Raw genomic sequence first — 24,342 nt, forward strand, 5'->3', positions numbered from 1 at the left:
TCGTTTTCCAATATGGGTTCTTGAGACTTTTTGGTCCGTCCTGTCACGATAGACGTCTCCACCAAGTTTCGTGACGATAGGTGAAACTGGTGGCGGGGGCCAATTTTTTCAAAAATTAAAGGTGGCGCTAGAGAGTCAATTTTGGAACATTGTTTTCGGGACCCCCACCAGATCGAAATTTTCACCAGACCTGACGCGCTTGCAAAATTTGGTGAGTTTTCGGGCATGTTAAGGCCCTCAAAATGTCCGTCCTTTCGTCAGAATAAAAAACGGAACGATTACAATAGGGCTTTCGCACTGGTCAGTGCTCGAGCCCTAATAATACATTAATTAAATAAATAAATTCTAAATTAATTAATAATAATACTCCTAATCCTAATAATTGTCAGACACGCTGACATGTAACTTCGGTACGAGGTACATTATTTAAAAAAAAAACAAAACAACAAAAATTAAAAACCTTAAACTGTATTATGGAAAGCAGGAAGTGAACAAATGTAACAGTTACTGATTGTAAAAGTACCAGATGGACGGGTAGGATTTAATAAGCTTTGCTTCTTCCTACTCCTTTTGGACAAGTGGAACTGTGAACTGATTATGTGATGCATTCAATTGTAATCTGATGCATGTTCAAATGAAATAAATGAAATAAAATCATTACCAAAAAAAAAAAAAAACTTAAACTATATTAGGAAAGCAGGAAGTGAACAAATGTAACAGTTACTGATTGTAAAAGTACCAGATGGAGGGATAGGATTTAATAAGCTTTGCTTCTTCCTACTCCTTTTGGACATGTGGAACTGTGAACTGATTATGTGATGCATTCAATTGTAATCTGATCCATGTTCAAATGAAATAAAACCATAACTATTACCATGTAATATACATACATCCTCAAATCTTTACCGGAATTAGAGCGCGGGTACCCATCGTGTTGAACGCCAATTTCCGGCGTAAATCAGTCAGCTGATTCCTGATTTGCTCGGACACATATCGGAGGTGCAACTTTCATTATATTGGATGGAAATGGCCATGTTTTTTTGGATCAATGTTGCTCAACTTTTCCTCACGTGTACTCGCCAGTCCCCTGAAGTTGCCAAGAGCTCCACCTTGGGGTGCCCTAATTTTTGACATGACTTTATATCAAAGGCTGTCCAAAGTCAGCCATCATATCACCTTGCACGGCTAAAACAAAAGCAGATGCCACTTTTGATCAGGATGAAATTGTGAAGTGGAAGGTAAGGCTTTGCCTGCGGTGAATATCAAACAGATTTCTCCCCAGAATGGGATTAAAGAACAGGAGGGGGGGGTGTCAGAGGGGGGCTGGGCACATAATCAACTTTCAAAGGGGTCCTCGTGCCAGATGATGACAACCATGCATCTTTTCTCTTTTTCATCTCTGTGTTATTATTCACTTCATGAAAAGCAAAGTTGGGAGGAAGCAGGTGAGAATTGGGACGTACCGCCTTGAGTGGTGGCGCACCCCCTGTTGCCTCGCTGGACGTCCTGGATTAGAGTGGATCTGTGACAAGAGAGAGAAAAACAACATGATTCCTCGACTAGGAATAGTGTCACCGTACTTTTTAAATCTAGCTTTTCACCAAATTGGAAGGATATCTGTCTTTGAATGTTCTGAACTCCTGGTTCCAAAGCCAGTGTGGTCCATGTTGAGTAGAATAATGGTGTCATCGGGCGTCCCCAGGGTGTCCAAAGTGTGGCCCGGGCAGCCCGGAATATCATTCATTCATTCATTTTCTACCACTTTTCCTCACGAGTGTCACAGGGGGTGCTGGAGCCTATCCCAGCTGTCTCTGGGCGAGAGGCGGGGTACACCCTGGACTGGTGGCCAGCCAATCACAGGGCACATATAGACAAACAACCATTCACACTCACATTCATACCTATGGACAATTTGGAGTACCCGGAGAAAACCCACGCATGCACGGAGACAACATGCAAACTCCACACAGAGTTGGTCGAGGGTGGGGAACGACAAAATAAGAAGCCAAAAAGTTACCACTTCCACACAAAATAGGAGGAGAACTCATTAATTTTCTACCGCTTATCCTCACGAGGGTTGCAGGGGGTTGCTGGAGCAGAAAATGAATGAGTTCTCCTCCTATTTTGTGTGGAAGTGGCAACTTTTTGGCTTTATTTTTATTTATTTTATTTTTATTTTGTGCTGAAAAATAAAAAGTAAGATATTTGAGAACAGTGGAATGTTTTATCAGAGCTTTTATTGTAGAAAATCGGAACCAAAGCACTGAAAAAATGTGTATATTTTTCTGTTTTTAATAAATGCGTTTTTTGGGGGGGGGGAAACCTGATGCGGCCCAGCCTCCCCCAGACCCTAGCTCCAGTGGCCCCCAGGCAAATTGAGTTTGAGACCCCTTCTCTAGAGCAAATAGTGATAAGGTGCAGCAGACCTGAGCAGCGTTGAGGTATTGAACATGGGATATGATAAGGGTGACGCTCCGGTCAGCAGCGAGGGCCTTGTACTATTTGCTACCACGGGAATTACGTAACACTTCTGGGAAACAGGGCATAGTTTTGTTTGTGTTGAGGCAGAAGGCGGCGGCTGTGTTTTGACTGAAGACACACACACAAACACACACACACCGTACCTGTCTGGGTACCCGGCAATATCCACGCAGTGGGCTCCGCTCCAGGCACAGTGGGGGTCCCTGGCAAAGATGCAGTCATAGCAGGAAGCGTACCTGCGGCAGTTGGAGTGGGGGAGCTGCACCACGCCGGACGGCGAGCCGACGTAAACACTCGTCTGTCAAGAGAAGAGGACACGTGGAAGTCGTGTAGCACGTGTGTGTGTGTGTGTATGTATGTGATCAGGACACACAACCTGTTTTTCAGAGATCAGCACGTTCTCCACCGGCTGCGGTTCCTCAAACAGCTGCAGCTCCTCGATAATGTGCAGGTGACCCTCCACGTGTACGGCCTTGTGCAACCAGCCTTCATCTGCAGAGCGAGCGAGGTCAGGAGTCAAGTGTGGATTCCGTGCAGTCAACAAGATCACAGCGCTTACACACACCTGTCCCCATGTACAACACATGGTAGGCTTCTCCATCCAAGCCTTGAACGGCGCTCACTGCCATGCGGGTGTAGTCCGTAGTCCTCCTGAACAACAGAGGGCGTCCGTCTAAAGCCTCAACCTGGCGGGACATCAGCGGATGTCTTCGGACAAAGTTGAGCACGTCGTCGGGCAGGGAGGTGGACGCATTGATGCCCTTGGCTCTCATGGCGTTGGTGATACACTGCAGGAAGAAGAAGGGGGGATGAAGATGGTAATGGTTTTATTTCATTTGAACATGCATCAGATTACAATTGAATGCATCACATAATCAGTTCACAGTTCCACATGTCCAAAAGGAGTAGGAAGAAGCAAAACTTATTAAATCCTACCCCTCCATCTGGTACTTTTACAATCAGTAACTGTTACATTTGTTCACTTCCTGCTTTCCTAATATAATTTAGTTTTTTTTTTAAAGAATAAAAAAATAAAACTTTATTTTATTACATTTCTATATTTTAAAAATGTAAAAATGTAAAAATGTAAAAATGTAAAAATGTAAAAATGTAAAAATGTAAAAATGTAAAAATGTAAAAATGTAAAAATGTAAAAATGTAAAAAATGCAAAAAAATGAAAAATGCAAAAAATGTAAAAATGTAAAAATGTAAAAATGTAAAAATGTAAAAATGTAAAAATGTAAAAATGTAAAAATGTAAAAATGTAAAAATGTAAAAATGTAAAAATGTAAAAATGTAAAAATTTGAAAAATTTAATTTCCGCGACCCTTGTGAGGAAAAAGCGGTAGAAATGAATGAATGAATTAATGAAAAATTTTATTTTTGTATTTTTTAAATTTTTTTGTGATGTACCAAAGTACGAGGTGATATGACCATCCAATGACATAATGGGTACTATAGTAAGTGTCAATATATATATATATGATATATATAGCACATCATGACTGGTTCAAGACTCTTCATCCTTGTATTTAGCAAATTTATTGTATTTATTAATTTACTTTATTAATTTTTATTAATTTGTATTTAGTTTTTTTAACATTTAAAAATTGTTTTTTTTGTCACATACCAAAGTACAAGGTGATATGACCATCCAATGACATAATGTGTACCATAGTAAGTGTCAATATAGTGATATATATAGCACATCATGACTGGTTCAAGACTCTTCATCCTTGTATTTAGCAAACATCAACTGCTCGTATTGTTTCTTGAATTGGCTCATCGTTGTGCATTGTTTGAGGTCCTTACTCAATCCATACCATAGTTTGATTCCACATACTGAAAAAGCTAGATGAGGAGCAAAGTGTGCAATTTGAGAGCTTAAAAAGCGGAAGGGTGAGTTAGGGTCCAGCAAAGTACGCAAAGCCGCCCACAGGAGAGAAAAATGTCATCACATCTTAGCACCTGACTCCACTTCCGTCTTTGTCCTCCTCCAACCAGTGCGGCTGACTCATCTAAGCGGCTTTCCCGCGCTCGTAACCGTTTCACCCCCCAATTTCCGTTTAACAGCCAAGGTTTAATTTAAGTCCTGCAAAAGTGACAGGACAGTGGATAAAGTCTGCTAACCGCAGCGTGGGTCGGCCGTCACGCTAAGCCAAAGCTGGAGGCCGCTGTTAATTGCAGAGGAAAAAAATGGGCTTCGGCTGGGGTGGTTTTTTTATCCTTTGAGACAGTCATCCTCGTTATCAGCCACCCTTCATATTATAATCTTCTATTTGAGACGTCTTCTAGGATCATATGGCATAAAAAGAAGACATAGGCTGGTTTTGTCTGTGATAACGAGTGATAATGTCCTAAGTTCTACATGCCTGCGGTGTGGACTTCATTCCGAGATTGTAAATCTGTGTAGGTTAGTGTCTTAAGTGGACGACAGCCTTTTTTATTAGCACACAGCTTGTCTTCTCCATCACCACACGGCTGACAAAACAGCACATTTTGGCTTTCATAATAAAAACGCGGTGAGGAAAAGCGGTAGAAAATGAATGAATGAATAATAACAACAACAATGGCTGCACAGCGGTCGAGTGGTTAGCGCGCAGACCTCACAGATAGGAGACCAGGGTTCAATCCCGCCCTCGGCCATCTCTGTGTGGAGTTTGCATGTTCTCCCCCATGCATGCGTGGGTTTTCTCCGGGTACTCCAGTTTCCTCCCACATTCCAAAAACATGCTAGGTTAATTGGCCACTCCAAATTGTCCATAGGTATGAATGTGAGTGTGAATGGTTGTTTGTCTATATGTGCCCTGTGATTGGCTGGCCACCAGTCCAGGGTGTACCCCGCCTCTCGCCCGAAGACAGCTGGGATAGGCTCCAGCACCCTTTGCGACCCTTGTGAGGATAAGCGGTAAAAAATGAATGAATGAACAACAATGGTTATTATTGGTTAATATACAGGTCACATTATTATTTTTTGAGTTTTTTCGGAAGGCTTTATAGGAGGAATAGTTGTGTCGTATGATGTGCATTCTTAGCTACCTCTTTTTAGCTGTTTTTATATCTTTAGAACGCACATCCTGAAGATAACTGTTGTGTATCGCAATGACACCCAGCGAACTGAGCTCCAGGTTTGGGCACCTGAAGGGGGAAGCGTCATGCACTCATGCATCCAAAGACACACATATGCATTGCACTCAACCCCCCCTCCTCATCCAACGCCTTCGCCGCTATATCCCCCCTCCCCCGAGGTGCGGGCATGATGGGGACAACGGCTTGCAGGGAGCATGAACAATGTTTTTTACTTGTATGCCAAATTGTAGGCTGAGGTCCCCCCCCCCTCCTGTTGTGCACCCCCCCTTCACCCCTTCATCGCCCAATCATCCCGTCCTGTCACCCCTTGTCTCACTGCATAGTATGTTGTATATATATGGACGGATGATTGCACTATTTTGCTTGTACTTCTGCATAAGTGACAGAAATAAAAAGCTACCACATATGGAAAAAAAACATTGGTGAAGGAGCAAGAAGTAGCAACAGTCTCTTAAAAGGCTGCAAATAAGTGTAAACATGTGCATGAGTGAGTGTGCGCTTACAGTTCCAGGTCGCGGGTCAGGGATCTTTCCAGTGTACTCCCTCCAGTTGGAGTCCTGGTTCTCCATGTAAGGTCCTTGGAAGGCCTCTTGGACGTCAGACAGCGAGAAGCGACACAATGCAGACGCCTTTATGTTCTTCCTAAAAGACACACACACAGCACATAAAGCCGGCGTTACTATGGCGACGGCAGCACATGTACAGTAGGCTCACCTAGTTTCGAAGATGAAAAAAAAAAGACAAATGGGAAGAAAGAAGAAGAAAAGGGAGGGCAGAGGATGAGTTCTGGCAGAGATGGAAGGAGCAGATTACAGAGTAGGAGGGAAAGAAGTATGAAATAGGAGTCAGAGGTGGACAGTAGGCGTTCGAAAGCTTCTCAACAAAACAGGATTCATACACCTTGTTTGTGCTTCACATGCTGGATTTCGACAAATGGAGACAAACGACACTTTTAAGAAGTCGGACAAGTCGAATTTTAAGAAGTTGTGGAGCTTGTGTTCAATCCCACCCTCGGCCATCTCTGTGCGGAGTTTGCATGTTCTCCCCGTGCATGCGTGGGCTTTCTCCGGGTACTCCGGTTTCCTCCCACATTCCAAATAGTAGAGAAGCGGTATGGAACGGGGCTCTTACATGAATTCAATAGCATGAATTCATGAATTCAATAGCATGAATTCATGAATTCAATAGCATGAATTCATGAATTCAATAATTCAATACGGCGGCACGGCGGTCTAGTGGTTAGCGCGCAGACCTCACAGCTAGGAGACCTGGGTTCAATTCCACCCTCGGCCATCTCTGTGTGGAGTTTTCGTGGGTTTTCTCCAGGTACTCCGGTTTCCTCCCACATTCCAAAAACATGCTAGGTTAATTGGAGACTCCAAATTGTCCATAGGTATGAATGTGAGTGTGAATGGTTGTTTGTCTATATGTGCCCTGTGATTGGCTGGCCACCAGTCCAGGGTGTACCCCGCCTCTGCCCAAAGACAGCTGGGATAGGCTCCAGCGCTCCCGTGTGAGGATAAACGGTTGAAAATGAATGAATGAATGTTTATCTTATCCTATATTTAATGTTTGCAAACACCTGAAATGAACTCATGAATCAAATTTTAGTATTACGTCTTTTTGGACATTCATTGTTTTTCTCATGAATTTATTATTACGCTTTATGATGAAAAAAAATGATATTTTTTCTGATTACTCAATTAATCAACTATATTTTCAGTAGAATACTACATACTACTTATATTACGAACATGTTAGTAATTGAGCCAATCGAGTGGAAAATAGCTTCTCCTCTTATTCCATGTGGAAGTGGTAAGTTTGGGTCTCACTTGTGCTTCTTCCATTTTAGTAGTTGTTTCTGTATAGACAAGGAATTGGCTGTTTTATGAAAACAATGACGTCACCAACCCGTCGCCGATGCGTCGAGCGTTCCCCACAATGTCACAAAGGACGAAGAACACGGTAGCAAATGTTTGCTAACCTGAAAACCTGCATGTTTTTAAATCTATTCTCCGCCACTAGAGTTTCCTTCCCCAACATCTTGTCCTGTCTCCTTCTGGAGACCACGCTCACCAGCCCAGGCCGAAGATGCCGTAGAAGAGCGTATCCTGCGCCGTGTCTCCGGGCATGACGAACACGCTGCGCAGCTCGTTGAAGTGGAAGTCGTACTCGGGCAGGGAACATGTCAGCCTGGCCTTCAGGAAGGACGTCCAGCGCTTCTGTAGAGTTAGGCGGCCTCCTCGGTCCCCCTGAGATGGAGAGAGAGAGAGAGAGAATCAAAATAAGAGCAGATGCTCGGCTTCAAGGTGGCACTTGTGAAGAACCCCCCCTCAAAGAGAGCAGCAGATGGCGAGGGAAAGCAACAGCGTTGGTTTTGGCCACCTGTGGACAAGCCCTGATCATATCGTCTGCACCTTCCTACTGTGGACACACAAAGGGTGCAAGGACAGTCTATATTTGAACATCTGAGCATTTCTATGAAGGCAAAATACTGGGAATCAACCATAGAAGAATCAACCATAACCATTAATTCATGCTTCGTTATTCATCTCCCCAAGACGTTTGGACCCTGATCCAGCAGAACACAAAGCGACGTCCATGAAGGCAGGTTTGCATGACTTTGTGTAAGAAATATTATTCATTCATTAATTTTCTACCGCTTTTTCCTCACAAGGGTCACGGGGGGGTGCTGGAGCCTATCCCAGCTGTCTTCGAGCAAGAGGCGGGGTACACCAGCCAATCACAGGGCACATATAGACAAACAACCATTCACACTCACATTCATACCTATGGACAATTTGGAGTGGCCAATTAACCTAGCATGTTTTTGGAATGGGGGAGGAAACCGGAGTACCTGGAGAAAACCCACGCATGCACGGGGAGAACATGCAAACTCCACACAGAGATGGCCGAGGGTTGGGAAAAACAAAATAAGAATCCAAAAAGTTACCACTTCCACACAAAATAGGAGGAGAACTCATTGATTTTCTACCGCTTATCCTCAAGGAGGTCACAGGGGTTGCTGGATCCTATCCCAGCTGTCTTTGGACAAGAGGCGGGGTACACCCAGGACTGGTCGCCAGCCAATCACAGGGCACATATAGACAAACAACCATTCACACTCACATTCATACCTATGGACAATTTGGAGTGGCTAATTAACCTAGCATGTTTTTGGAATGTGGGAAGAAACCGGAGTACCCGGAGAAAACCCACACATGCACGGGGAGAACATGCAAACTGGTGGCGGCCGAGGGTGGAATTGAACCCTTGTTTGGGCACTCGATTCTACGGAACAATGCAATACAGGGCAAACGGACTACTTTGTTACATCAAAAATTAATAACCAAACCATACAAGAACTGGGATGTTTATCATGACAATTTAAGTCAAAAAGCCAAAGGATTACTTTTTGCTTTGTTAATTTTATTTTGCACTATTGACTTTATTTTGTGGCTGCGCGGTGTTAAAGTGGTTAGGATACAGGCCTCACAGCTAGGAAACAGGTGTTGGATTCCACCTGTGCGTGTTGGGTGTTCTCCGGGTACTCCGGTTTCCTCCCACATTCCAAAAACATGCTAGGTTAATTGGAGACTCCAAATTGTCCATAGGTATGAATGTGAGTGTGAATGGTTGTTTGTCTATATGTGCCCTGTGATTGGCTGGCCACCAGTCCAGGGTGTACCCCGCCTCTTGCCCGAAGACAGCTGGGATAGGCTCCAGCACCCCCTGCGACCCTCGTGAGGAAAAGCGGTAGAAAATGAATGAATATATATTTGCTTCCTTTGTAACGGTGAGGTGTCCCAATACTTTTGTCCACAAAAATAAGCCGCTGTCATTCAAGCTCCGTAAACAAAGTCATTGTAAATAAGTCCCAGTGAAGGTGACAAAAATGCTAAAGAGTCTGTCAGCACCTTTCGGCTCTCCGTCCCTTTTTGCTACAAGACATTTATCCGCCACACAGCCAGCCAGATCCTCTAATCCCCCAATCCCTCCCCCTCTCTTCCAGGGCTTTGAAACAGCTGCCTTCCATCAACTCTTAGGGGCACGGCCTTTCAGTCAAGCCTTCGCGCTCACCTTGCAAATCCGTGCCACTCGCGCCACCCTGCCGTGGGTGGAGGTGCCGGCCTGCTCCGGGCTCCCCTCGGTGAAGAAGTAGTAGATCATGTCGTCGTCGCCCGTGCCGCTGCTGCCGCTCATGCTCTCCCTCACCAGGGCGGAGCCCACAAAGTTGGCCTCTGCAATGAAGAGATGTTTATGCGTGCACAAAATCAAGTTTGTGTTGAAGAAAAAGAGTGTACTAAATGCTTGAGACCAGTGGTTCCCAAAGTGGGGTACGCACACCCCGGAAGGGTACGTCAATTGTCAATTACGTGAATAAAAATGAAAAAAAAAAAACATTAGCATCTACCACTCAAAATTCCGAGTGCGCCTGAATGCCTCACAGTGCAAGGGGACCGCAGCAGGAAGGAGCTCTGTGGGCATCATATCAACAAATAAGTATGTTTTAATGATGACGATGATCATGATAAGAGTTTCATCTTGAATTTCATTTGGGGTATATTACGGTAAATTATTGTATATTACGGTATATTATGGTATATTACGGTATATTACGGTATATTACGGTATATTGGCCTTCCCATTCATCACCGCATGGCCCACGTGGTGAAAACCTGCAACTGTGATGGCGATTCAACCGGAAATCGTTGGTTGGATGTATTGTTGTATTTCAGATACTATTAAGAAGGGGGTACTGGTTCTTTTCGAGTTGGGACACCATGGACAGATTCCAGTCAGATCATGGACACTTCATACACATCAAACAGGATCCAAACTAGCAAACTGCTGTCACTGCCCCGCCAGAATTTTCTAAAATGGTGCATTCATGTGCATCACTTAACACGTTGCAACAAGTTGCTGCTGCCTTCAAGGACAATTGTAAATCACAGCAGCAAATCCAGTGAAATGGATGCAAAGTGAAGGGTGCCAACATCGGAGTGGAATAAAAGATATGTAGGATAATAACTGATCTATTTGGGCTGCACAGCGGTCGAGTGGTTAGCGCGCAGACCTCACAGCTAGGAGACCTGGGTTCAATTCCACCCTCGGCCATCTCTGTGTGGAGTTTTCGTGGGTTTTCTCCGGGTACTCCGGTTTCCTCCCACATTCCAAAAACATGCTAGGTTAATTAGCCACTCCAAATTGTCCATAGGTATGAATGTGAGTGTGAATGGTTGTTTGTCTATATGTGCCCTGTGATTGGCTGGCCACCAGTTCAGGGTGTGCCCTGGGATAGGCTCCAGCACCCCCTGCGACCCTCGTGAGGAAAAGTGGTAGAAAATGAATGTTGAAAATGAAAATTATCCTAATGTTTTCCCTGGAATTACTATAAAAGAATGAAGCATTGAATTATTACCAATATTCCAAGTTAATGAACATAATAAAGTTGATGTTTTTGAAGTGTGCAGGAGTAGGGTGCACATGGCTTCAGGTCAAACTTCTGAAGGGGTACTTGACTGTAAAAGGTTTGGGCTCCACTGCTCCAGCAGGATTAGCTGATATCAAAGGTCTCCACTGACGGTTCTACTCACCGTTCAGCCATCGCGTGGGAGCATCCTCCGTCTTCAGCGTGGGAGACGGAGAGTTACGGCGGATGTCCGGGAAGCTTCTAAACTCATACTGGGAGGCGGTGTACATCTCCTGGTCTGGAGAGGAGAAACAAAGTCATCTGGAGTTCTCTGAACGTTTGCAGGGAACAAGTGATGGTTCCTACCTACGATGAGGCCGGTGTAGCCCGTCCTTGGCCCGTAAGGACATTTGTCTCGGCCCTCTTCAGGCGTAGACATTACAAACCTCTCAGCATCCTGTGACAGGACGCAAGAGGAGTTAGCTCCTACGGCGTTGTACTGCAAAAAAACTGGGCTTTCGAGTAGGTTTGGCTTTTTCCAAAAAAATATTAATCATGTTTTTCTGGTTAAATGCAGCTTATTATTGATAGGAAATATGCATTATTTGAGCATTTTCAAGCATAAAAATGGCTAAAACTGAAGTATGAAAATAAGGCATTCAGAAGACACATCCAAGCATGTAATGATATGTAGTTTTCTACACTGGTCACTGTATGTAGTGTTGGATACACAAGCACCAGCCTTGCCAGACCAACAAGCTTTTATTGCAGGTTTGAATAATAAATCCTCATAAAAATCACACACAGAAAAAAAATCTACCCTAAAATTAAAATTAAAATTAAAATTAAAATTAAAATTAAAATTAAAATTAAAATTAAAATTAAAATTAAAATTAAAATTAAAATTAAAATTAAAATTAAAATTAAAATTAAAATTAACTAAGAAAAATTACAATTAAAATTAGAAATATTTTTTAATAATTAAAAAAATAATTAAATCAAAATTAAAATTATTTTTTAATAATTAAAAAAATAATTATATCAAAATCAATTTTTTTTATAATTAAAAAATAATAATTAAATTAAAATAAAATTGAAAAAGAGGTCTTCACAAAAATATTCCATTCATAAATAAGGAATCCTACTTTGCGAAAACTCAGATATCCAGGTCAGGAACCAGTTAACCGTAATAAACGAGGAATTTCTGTATATCTAATCAGGGTTGGTCTACATCTGTTTAGAGTCAAGAATGATTATGACACGTGGGCAACCTCACAAAGTCGGGAAGATGCTCGAATCCTGCTTCAGGCACGGTCATGCTAATGCTAATTTATTTTGAAGTCTCAAGCCTTATCAATGTGATATTGTGGGGAATTTGTGCATGGACTGGAGGCGAGTTGCACTTAGTAAAAATGCTTGACTGAGCAAAAGGTCAAACCTACTATGAATGCACACATCGGACTGAAGGCGTGAGTCCCACACATGTAGAGATGTGTAGCGTTGAACCTCTGCATGAAGCGGATGTGGTTAAAACACTCCGTCTGCCGGAGCAGCAGGAGGAAAGAAGAGAGAGAGAGCGAGAGGGAGAAATAAAAAAAAAAAGACATGTTTAGTGAGGACATCAAAGCACTGCAGTAAAACGATGGGAATGTTGAATGCCCACCTTGTTGTCTTTTCCCTTGAGAAGACACTGACGTTTTAGCTCGGGGGAGGCCTCCCACTCGATCTGATGCAATGCATTATACAGGAAGGCAGAAGAGAACAGGTGGTTATATGTCAAGCAGTTATTTTACTCAAATATCAACTACCATCTGAGCTTGAACGCAACTCATAGCTGAACAATCGTGAACATTCAGTAAACTCCGGTTTCTGTTTGGTTAAACATTTTTACCCAAATGTTTCCTGGGTTTTCGTATAATGTTGCACGTCACAAACTAGACCGTTTCCCATGTACTGTGTAGCCAAATCAGGTGCCCACACAAAACACCCTGGTGTTGCTGACTCACTGTCCATGAGACTGCTAAATAACGCACCATGGGGCCAAAAAGTTGTGAATGGCGACAATTTGAATTCAACAAAAAACACATAAGTCCAAAAATGGCGTCCTCATCCATCACTGCTCCTCTCCAACAAGTCTTCAAAAAAGGTCAAAGTGATGTTAAATGTTCCTTTATCCATTTAATTCCTCATTTATCATTAATGTATGCATGTCAAACAATAATTATTCTCTATAAAATGTTTTTTTTAATATTATTGGGTATCTGAAACACATTAGTTGGATTTGGGCGTGGGGGGAAAAATTGGAACAAATGAACAAAAAGGGAAGTACTACCGTGTATTTCAGGAACATGTCAAAAAAAGGCAGCATTTGTGAAAGTGAAGAATAGAGGTGAAAAATATGGATTTCATCATGCTAGTATTGATCTTCATTCATTCATTCATTTTCTACCGCTTTTCCTCACGAGGGTCGCTGGGGTGCTGGAGCCTATCCCAGCTGTCTTCGGGCGAGAGGCGGGATACAGCCTGGACTGGTGGCCAGCCAATCACAGGGCACATATAGACAAACAACCATTCACACTCACATTCATACCTATGGACAATTTGGAGTGGCTAATTAACCTAGCATGTTTTTGGAATGTGGGAGGAAACCGGAGTACCCGGAGAAATCCCACGCATGCACGGGGAGAACATGCAAACTTCACACAGAGATGGCCGAGGGTGGAATTGAACCCTGGTCTCATAGCTGTGAGGTCTGCTACGCTAAACACTTGTAAGCCTTGTATTGATAATGACTCACTGTCTGTGCTAAATAACCCACCATGGGGCCAAAGAAAGTAGTGAGGGGCAGCAATTTCATAAAGTCAACAATAACGTCCATCTTTCACTGCGGGCTGCACAGCGTTTAGGTAAGAGACTTGGGTTCGATTTCCCGCTTGGGCATCTATATGTGGAGTTTGCATCTGTTTTCTCTGCGTACTCCGATTTCCTCCCACATTCCAAAAACATGCTAGGTTAATTGGCCGCTCCGAATTGTCCATAGGTATGAATGTGAGTGTGAATGGTTGTTTGTCTATATGTGCCCTGTGATTGGCTGGCCACCAGTCCAGCTGGGATAGGCTCCAGCATACCCCCACCCTAGTCAGGATAAGTGATACAGAAAATGGATGGACCTCAGTTTTTGTCATTTTTGTTATTAATCCTGCGTTAACTAGGAATCTTGATATAACCTACTGCAGCAAACGTTACCTTGTACTTTGCTACCACTTCTATCTTGAATTCCATCATGTTTCTCACCTTCTTTATCAAACGTCTGGCATCTGCAAGGTTTTTTTTTTAATTTAAAAAAAAAAAGAGACACGCAGATTCATCTGACACGGTGTGCTTGAACGCCTCATCAGTGAGAGGCACCCCTTCTTGTTCGAGAGAAGAAAGCAGACAAATACGAGTTGTTCATCGTGCTGTGTGCCTTCTATAAATAAATAAACCACACACACACACACAATAACAATGATCAATGGATTCCTTGTTCGGAATCCGTCTATGGTGTCTTAACTCTAAAAGAACCACTATCCATATTTCACAGTCACCAATGCTTGAATGCTTTGATTGGGTACTCGATTCTGCGGATTAGATTGTTAGGCGCACTGTTTGGCCATACCATAACCCAGACATACTGTATATTTAGTTTAATAAATTATGCAATTATACAATAATTTTCCCTGAGAATGTCCACCAAGGTTCCACTGTACAGCCCTCTCTTGCCATTTCACATTACCCAGATTTGGCTGCCTTACTGTCACGGTTTAAAAAAATATATACTAATCATGTTTTTCTGGCTGAATGCAGCTTATTGTTGATAAAAATATGCATTATTTGAACATTTTCAAGCATAAAAATGATGAAAATTGAAGTATGAAAATAAGGCATTCAGAAGACACATCCAAGGATGTAACGATAGGTAGTTTTCTACGTATTTCTCATATGCAGTGTTGGATACACAAGCACCAGCCTTGCCAGACCAACAGGCTTTTATTGCAGGTTTGAATACTAAATCCTCATAAAAATCACACACAAAAAAATCAGCCCGAAAGGTTAAAAAATAAAAATAAAAATAAAAATAAAAATAAAAATAAAAATAAAAATAAAAATAAAAATAAAAATAAAAATAAAAATAAAAATAAAAATAAAAATAAAAATAAAAATAAAAATAAAAATAAAAATAAAAATAAAAATAAAAATAAAAATAAAAATAAGGCTTTTATTGCAGGTTTGAATACTAAATCCTCATAAAAATCACACACACAAAAAATCAGCCCGAAAGGTTAAAAAATAACAATAAAAATAAAAATAAAAATAAAAATAAAAATAAAAATAAAAATAAAAATAAAAATAAAAATAAAAATAAAAATAAAAATAAAAATAAAAATAAAAATAAAAATAAAAATAAAAATAAAAATAAAAATAATTAAATAAAATTAAAAATTGTAATTGGAAGGTCATAAACAGTTTTAAATAAATATAACATTTATAAATAAGGAATCCTACTTTGCAAAAACTCACTTATCCCAGCCAGGTCAGGAACCAGTTATATACTGTAATAAACAAGGAATTTCTGTATATCTAATCAGGGTTGGTCTACATCTGTTTAGAGTCAAGAATGATTATGACACGTGAGCAACCTCACAAAGTCGGGAATATGCTGGAATCCTGCTTCAGGCACGGTCATGCTAATGCTAATTTATTTTGAAGTCTCAAGCCTTATCAGTGTGATATTGTGATATGATGGACTTCATCATTTGCACACACGAGTCTGTTCAAATTGAAACAGCATCTCCTAAAAAAAGATGTGGAATGCAAATGATGCCCCAGGTAGACTAAAAAAGACGTTTTCCACGGAACGTGGGGCAACACGGGCAAACAAGCAACACTCACAGTCAGAGCAGAGGCGGCGGAGATGTCAGAAGCGTCGAGAGCGAATGCGGCCCCGCGGGCCCCGACGTAGAGGCGCTGCTCACTGTCAGCCTCCAGCAGCATGGTGCCGTAGTTGACGGCGGAGGAGCGGAAACGCCTGCAGCCATGAAGACCTGAGAGGGCAGAATCATCACTTATTTATTCATACGAGGAGGCGCGCCGCAATGTCGTAAACACACACACACTGAAAATAATGTTGTGAAGTCGTGATGTTTTGAACACACCATAGCAGATTTCCTCACATCATCCAACAAGGGAGGGCGCTAAGCTTTGAATGTAACCTCAGCTGACTTGGGATAGGCCCCAGCACCCCCGCCGCGACCCTTGTGAGGATAAGCGGTAGAACACAGGTCTCAAACTCAATTTACTTGGGGGCCACTGGAGCTAGAGTCTGGGTTAGACTGGGCCGCATCTGGTTTCCCCCCCCCAAAAAAATGCATTTATTAAAAACAGAAAAATGACAAAATGACATGACAAAACACGACTATAGTCACATTTATACTTTTTTTATTTACAACATATTGCGCAACTGCAGGGTCTTGAGACACATGCTAACTCGCAAACTAGAGAGCTAGCGACCTAAACGGCAGCCTTCAAGTTATTTCCTTTAAACTTAAATAGCCAAAAACTTACCACTTCCACACGGATTGGGAGGATAACTATTAACAGTTATTTAACCTTTAACATGAACATTAATCAAACGTAATAATTTTTTCTGGGTACGTGATACCATACAGCATCCATATCAAACTTGTGCAGGCCGCACTAACATTAAACTTTCATATCAAGGCGGGGGGGCCTCAAACTAGTGTCCTGAGGGCCACATTTGGCCCGCGGGCCGCGTGTTTGACACCCCTGCTCTAGAGTTTACGTACATTCTATATTTTCTATTTACTGCTATATGTTTATAACTGGGGCTGAGCGGCGGACGAGTGGTTAGCGCGCAGACCTCACAGCTAGGAGACCACTTCCACATGGAATGGGAGGAGAGCTCTATCATGTCGGGACATGCCATTGCTGATTGCTTACAATGGGATGGTCATCTCATGTCCTGTCTCAAAAACCAGGTAGTGGCTCTTGGGATAGACCGATATGGATTTTTTCGGGCCGATGCCGATACCGATTTTTTTTACATCACCCTTTTATGGACTGCCGATTTTGCTTGGAACGATATTTGTGGCTGATGCTGCTTTAAACTTTCATATCAAGACGGGGGCCTCAAACTAGTGTCCTGCGGGCCGCGTGTTTGAGACCCCTGCGGTAGAAAATGAATGAATGAACATCCCAATAGCCTGGTAGCCTGTGGTCACTATTTGAGAAAATACAGTATTGATCATGTTCTAAAATGCCCCCACTGGTTTATACGTCTCCTTGAATGCCTTTGGACTCTCCGTGTGTGTACATGTGCCCCCCCCCCTCTCTCTCTCCCCCGCGTGGCTTGCCATTATGTCCCTCCGTCAATTCCATTCACTGGACTCAGTATGAATGCTGCAATGAAAATCATCTTTCCTCACGTAATGGATATTCATATACAGAACGGAAGAGAAGAGGTTGTGTGCGTCACACCGCAGTTCCACCGAGGACGGAAGACAATGAAAAGAGTGAGACATTAACGGCGGTTGGGGGTTTGCTGCCAAGGCACTGCACTGATGAGGCTCGGAGCAAAAAAGGCACAGTGCGGCTTGTCGTATCGTAAACAGGTGTATGCTGTCGTCAGGTGACGCCCGAGGCTTGCATGAGCTAAAGCGAGCATCTATCAGGGAGCCCTTGGCATTGGGTAAACATGACGGCAGCAGTTAGCATCACGTCAAAACCATACAGCCAAATTAGGCTTCATAGTTTTGGTGATGATCTGGACAAAGGTGTATTTTTTGTTTAACAACCGTTCTGGGAATGGTTGTTTGTCTATATGTGCCCTGTGATTGGCTGGCCACCAGTCCAGGGTGTACCCCGCCTCTCGCCCGAAGACAGCTGGGATAGGCTCCAGCACCCCCGTGAGGATAAGCGGTAGAAAATGAATGAATAAGTGAATATTGTATGAATGAATATACTGTATGTCATATATATATATATATATATATAGCTATGTCATATACTAGATACTACATACAGTATGTACCGGGAAAAGTATAAGCTACACCTTCCTGTTATATGCAGTATCATTTGTCTTTATTATGATTTTGTTATGCAAATTTGGAGCAAGAACGGCACGGCCGCTAGGAGACCAGGGTTCAATTCCACCCTTGGCCATCTCTGTGTGGAGTTTGCATGTTCTCCCTGTGCATGTTTTCTCCGGGTACTCCGGTTTCCTCCCACATTCCAAAAACATGCTAGGTTAATTAGCCACTCCTAATTGTCCATAGGTATGAATGTGAGTGTGAATGGTGGTTTGTCTATATGTGCCCTGTGATTGGCTGGCCACCAGTCCAGGGTGTACCCCGCCTCTCGCCCGAAGACAGCAGGGATAGGCTTCAGCACCCCCACAACCCTCGTGAGGAAAAAGCGGTAGAAAATGAATGAATTTGGAGCTGATGAAACGGAGCATGAGGGGATAGAAAAGAAGAAAAAAAGAAAACAGAGGGAGGGAGTACGGGGGCATTAATGAAATAAATTAGCCGTTAGCCCACTATTTTTGAGAGCCCTGCAAACAAAACAAAGAATAAAGTTGCAATATTTTGAAAATTGGGCTGGAAAAAATAAATAAATAATAAATATATTATATTAATAATAATATTAAGTAAAAATATAATATATAATATATAATATATAATATATAATATATAATATATAATATATAATATATAATATATAATATATAATATATAATATATAATATATAATATATAATATATAATATATAATATATAATATAAATATTACAAGAAAAAAAAAAGAGTACGAAAACAAACAAAAAATGATGTATAGAGAAAAAGTATATACAAAAAATAGGTTTTATCACTGATAACACAAAGCGCTGTTTTTTCGGTATGCAGCTATCCATGGAGAAAGTTTGGACACCCCTGTCACAACGGACAGATTTTTCCATTGGAAGATCACTTTTTAACAATGGGACAGAAAAGATGTGTTTTCCTAACAATAAAACTATGCACAAGAAGGGTATCGACCTCTGTGCAAACGTCTCAGTTCGAAAGATGATGATCACAACAACACCGTTCCTGGTTCATCTTTCCAAAATGTGCAACACAAAAAAGCGGCGTCTTCACCCCCGCTGTGTCCTGCCTGCTTCTCAGCAGGAGGGAGAGGAGTATTAGTGGAACGCTGCGTGGGATTTCCAGGACAATATCTTTGCCTACGTGAGTGCACACACTACGAGTGGCTCATTGTGGGAAGGAGACAATGGGATCCCTGTAAGTTGGCTCTGTGCAATCCTAGTATTAAGGTACTTCTCATTAGTACGCGTGAAAGTGAAGGTGAAAAGCTGAGAGAGCGACACAGGCGCATTTGATTCGATGGAGGTGATATGTTGAGGAAGCAAAGGCGTCATTGTGCTTAAGAAACGTCGGCTGGCTCCTCCCCCTTTCAAAGTCCACGGCAGAGCAAGAACCTCCAAAATATTCCACAACTAGATGATGCAATGTCAGCAGACATTCATTCATTTTCTACTGCTTATCCTCACGAGGGCTGCGGGTGTGCTGGAGCCTATCCCAGCTGTCTTTGGACGAGAGGCGGGGTATACCATAAACTGGTGGCCAGCCAATCACAGGGCACATATAGACAAACAACCATTCACACTCACATTCATACCTATGGACAATTTGGAGTGGCCAATTAACCTAGCATGTTTTTGGAATGTGGGAGGAAACCGGAGTACCCGGAGAAAACCCACGCATGCATAAGGAGAACATGCAAACTCCACACAGAGATGGCCGAGGGTGGAATTGAAGCCCTGTCTCCTAGTTGTGAGGTCTACGCGCTAAACACTCGACCAACGTGCAGCCCCACTAGTATTGATCTGATACAGATAATAGCTTTGTATTGATAATGACTCACTGTCTGTTCTAAATAACCCACCATGGGGCCAAAGAAAGTAGCAAGGGGCAGCAATTTCATAAAGGCAGTTAGGTAGGAGACTTGGGTTCGATTTCCCGCTCGGGCATCTATGTGTGGAGTTTGCATCTGTTTTCTCCGGGTACTCCGGTTTCCTCCCACATTCCTCAAACATGCTAGGTTAATTGGCCACTCCAAATTGTCCATAGGTATGAATGTGAGTGGGAATGGTTGTTTGTCTATATATACCCTGTGAGATGGCCGAAGGCGGAATTGAACCCCTGTTTCCTAGCTGTGAGGTCTAGCGCTAACCACTCGACCGCCGTGCAGCCCCAAAATACAACAAACAGCTCTAAATAACAACATAAACTCCAATAACAATATCAGACATATAGACAAACAACCATTCACACTCACATTCATACCTATGGACAATTTGGAGTGGCCAATTAAGCTAACATGTTCTTGGAATGTGGGAGGAAACCATGCAAACTCCACACAGAGATCCCTTCCCAAGGGAGGAATCAAACCCGGGTCTGCGCACTAACCACGCGTCCACCGGGCTGCCATGTCAGCAGACATTGCATGTTAATTCTGAAAACCTGACGTAAAACTAAAACACAACGATCAAAATTTAGAATGAAACATAGGAGCAGGGCAGCACGGTGGTCAAGTGGTTAGCGTGCAGACCTCACAGCTCGGAGACCAGGGTTCAATTCCACCCTCGGCCATCTCTGTGTGGAGTTTGCATGTAGTGTAAAGTTTCCTGTCTAAACAGGTTTTCTATGCTCTAACTGCAAAAATATTCCATTTTGTAAATGCGGAATCCTACTTCACAGAAATTCACTTATCACGGTAAGGCGTGGAACCAGGAAAACACTGCCCCCTAGCATTTTGGAAGAGAATTGAACAGGATCAAGACGCTGCCAAAAGGTACCGCTGTAGCATAATTCAGCCTTAATGAGCCGCAGCACATCACTGCTAGAAAGAGCAGGTTTTCATGAACTCTGCAGGGTGGGGGGGGGACGAAACGAGGCGTGATGATCCTCAGATGAAGATGAAAGTTACATCCCCACATCACATTATGGCTCATTGAATAATAACGTTGAATGTTAGGTATGGTGGAATTGATCCCATGTGCACGCATACAGAATATCCTTTCTCGGATGAAAGATATTGCAATCAACAAGTAAAATGAAAGTCATTTAGGAGAGGGGAGTTTTTCCACTTTTATCAGGTTGCTAAGAAATAGAAGCCATGACAGAGCTGCAGTACATTTGCATCTGAAAACCCTCTCACAGGAGCAAGGTCGATATAGCGAGGGAGGAGGAGGAGGACGCATGATAAAAAAAAAGTATGTATTGATGCTTTGTTGCCGTGTTCTTGGAGCAGAGCCGAGAGTCATGGAGGACGGTCCGTGGGCAAGGCTCGCGCACCGACCGACATCGGCTTCTGAACGTGTTTGACGAAGAAAGGAAGACGGTACGATATGGAGGCTTTCTCTCGCACCGCTAAGGATCAACAAAAAACGAAGCTGCTCGGATGAGCTGCACAAAGAAATGAAACTCACTGGCCACTTCATTAGGTACACCTGCACAGTCTAATACGCAAGCGTGTCGTTAGACACCCAACTCCCGATACGAGACAAGATTTTAAGAAAAGTACAATCAGCAAAATATGACTGGACCAACCCCTTTTTATTGGGCCAAGTCACAAAACAATGCAGGTGCCCACAAATTGTCACCCAAAGATGCGACTGCTCCGATTGGTCGACCACAGATCGGTATCGGCCGCTGCAGCATCCAGAACACACGTCTACCATGTGTGGGACTTCCTGTCTTTGTGAGAGTGGTAGAAGTTCTGCACAAAATGCAAAATTGTGCATCAAGTGGTTAGCACGCAGACCTTACAGCGAGGAGACCAGGGTTCAATTCCACCCTCGGCCATCTCTGTGTGGAGTTTGCATGTTCTCCCCGTGCATGCATGGGTTTTCTCCGGGTACTCCGGTTTCCTCCCACATTCCAAAAAAAAACATGCTAGGTTAATTGGCCACTCCAAATTGTCCATAGGTATGAATGTGAGTGTGAATGGTTGTTTGTCTATATGTGCCCTGTGATTGGCTGGCCACCAGTCCAGGGTGTTACCCCGCCTCTCGCCCCGAAGACAGCTGGGATAGGCTCCAGCAACCCCTGCGACCCTCGTGAGGATAAGCGGTAGAAAATGAATGAGTTCTCCTCCTATTTTGTGTGGAAGTGGTAACTTTTTGGCTTCTTATTTGGTCTTTCCCCACCCTCGGCCATCTCTGTGTGGTGTTTGCATGTTCTCCCCGTGCATGCGTGGGATTTCTCCGGGTACTCCGGTTTCCTCCCACATTCCAAAAACATGCTAGGTTAATTGGCCACTCCAAATTGTCCATAGGTATTAATGTGAGTGTGAATGGTTGTTTGATAGCCCCCCCCCCTCCTCGCAATCCTTGTGAGGATAAAGCGGTAGAAAATGAATGAATGAATATCTTGTCACATTCATACTGTGCATACCGTTTATAATTTGTATAATCTGCAATAGCCATACTATAGTCATTTTTATTCCTATATATATCCACACGGTATCATAGTCACTTCATTGCACTACTGTACATATTACTGTTATTATATATTGTCACATTCATACTGTGCATACTGTTTATAATATGTATAATCTGTAATAGCCATATTATAGTAATTTATATCCCTGTATTTATCCACACTGTATCATAGTCACAGCCTGTTATAGTTTGTACGTATATCTGTCCATTTACAGCTCTATTCTATTTCTATATTTACTTACTAATAAGGTATTTATAAATTTGCACTTCTGGTTGGATGCTAACTGCATTTTGTTGCCCTGTACCAGTGACATGAGCAATAACAATAAAGTTGAATCTAATCTAAAAAAAAAAAAAATTGCTTAAAAAAATGTCCAGCTGGGGTGGCTTTAGATTTGGGGGGGGCGAGCACTCGGCAGGGGCGGTGGTGAGTTCGAGGCTAGCGATGTGATCATCTGCCAGGCAGCGGCTATAAAGCCCCGCTATCCCAACCCGCTGTTCTTGCAAGTGTTGCAAGAAGGTGTGCTTCATATTGTGGCCGCCGAGCACCGTACCAGGACAGTTGTCATGGTTACGGTGCCTCCCTCAAGTAGCTGAGGCAGCATCGGTCTTCACAGATGCTCTGCAGGGATCTTAGCAGGAGGACTTGAAGAGAGAAAAAAAAAAAAAGGCACCGCAGGCGAGACAGGAGACGGTGTATCTTTGCAAGCCAGTGGGACAAACGTCACAGACGGTGGAGTGGATTCACAAAGAGAGGAGCTGCGTCGGGAGAGTGTTAAAAAAGCGGAGAACAAGGGCAGAGAGTTTTCCTCACAAGGGGGTGTTGGAGCCTATCACAGCTGTCTTTGGGCGAGAGGCGGGGTACACCCTGGACTGGTGGCCAGCCAATCACAGGGCACATATAGACAAACAACCATTCACACTCACATTCATACCTATGGACAATTTGGAGTGGCCAATTAACCTAGCATGTTTTTGGAATGTGGGAGGAAACCGGAGTACCCGGAGAAAACCCACGCATGCACGGGGAGAACATGCAAACTCCACACAGAGACGGCAGAGGGTTGGGAAAGACAAAATAAGAAGCCAAAAAGTTACCACTTCCACACAAAATAGGAGAAGAGCTCATTAATTTTCTACCACTTATCCTCACGAGGGTCGCAGGGGGTGCTAGAGCCTATCCCAGCTGTCTTCTGGCGAGAGGCGGGGTACACCCTGGACTGGTGGCCAGCCAATCACAGGGCACATATAGACAAACAACCATTCACACTCACATTCATACCTATGGACAATTTGGAGTGGCCAATTAACCTAGCATGTTTTTGGAATGTGGGAGGAAACCAGAGTACCCGGAGAAAACCCATGCATGCACAAGGAGAACATGCAAACTCCACACAGAGATGGCCGAGGGTGGAACTGAACCCCTGTCTCCTAGCTGTGAGGTCTACGCGCTAACCACGCGACCACCGTGCAGCCCCAAAATACAACAAACAGCTCTAAATAACATAAACTCCAATAACAATATCAGACCAATTGCATTGTAATTGTTGACTTGGAGACTGCCGGTGTACCTAATGTTGAGTCCACTGGTGCACTACTGGTGTGCCGTGAGAGTGAGCGAGAATGACAACAAAAATCTGCTTACTGCTGCTCAACACTGTGACGCGCGGCGTCACGTCCAGGTCCAGCGGCGGTCTGAAGGGGTAACCCCGGGTGGCCACGCAAGCGCAGCAGCCAAGCAGCAGGAGCCGCAGTGATGACGAGAGGCCCGCCTTCATCTCCACCGGCATGCTC

General features: G+C 43.2%; 1 protein-coding gene across 1 annotated transcript in view; it reads right to left on the reverse strand.

Annotated features, from left to right (window-relative positions):
- LOC131108123 (semaphorin-4G-like) overlaps positions 1–24,342 on the reverse strand; it is a 30,894-nt gene extending 6,552 nt beyond the window's left edge. Inside the window, exons 1-13 of the mRNA XM_078793887.1 lie at positions 24,194–24,342; positions 15,918–16,069; positions 12,649–12,711; positions 12,428–12,526; positions 11,352–11,442; positions 11,170–11,283; positions 9,653–9,813; positions 7,649–7,824; positions 6,076–6,214; positions 3,047–3,269; positions 2,858–2,973; positions 2,625–2,779; positions 1,464–1,522 (exon numbers count right to left, since the gene is read on the reverse strand). Coding sequence (XP_078650013.1) covers positions 1,464–1,522; positions 2,625–2,779; positions 2,858–2,973; positions 3,047–3,269; positions 6,076–6,214; positions 7,649–7,824; positions 9,653–9,813; positions 11,170–11,283; positions 11,352–11,442; positions 12,428–12,526; positions 12,649–12,711; positions 15,918–16,069; positions 24,194–24,338 — 1,693 coding nt within the window. The 5' untranslated portion in view covers positions 24,339–24,342. The remainder of the gene's footprint in view (positions 1–1,463; positions 1,523–2,624; positions 2,780–2,857; positions 2,974–3,046; positions 3,270–6,075; positions 6,215–7,648; positions 7,825–9,652; positions 9,814–11,169; positions 11,284–11,351; positions 11,443–12,427; positions 12,527–12,648; positions 12,712–15,917; positions 16,070–24,193) is intronic.

This window comes from Doryrhamphus excisus, linkage group LG10 (genome assembly GCF_037039965.1).
Source record: "Doryrhamphus excisus strain RoL-2023G ecotype Guam linkage group LG10, RoL_Dexc_Guam_v1.1, whole genome shotgun sequence".
NCBI classification, from domain to species: Eukaryota; Metazoa; Chordata; class Actinopteri; order Syngnathiformes; family Syngnathidae; genus Doryrhamphus; species Doryrhamphus excisus.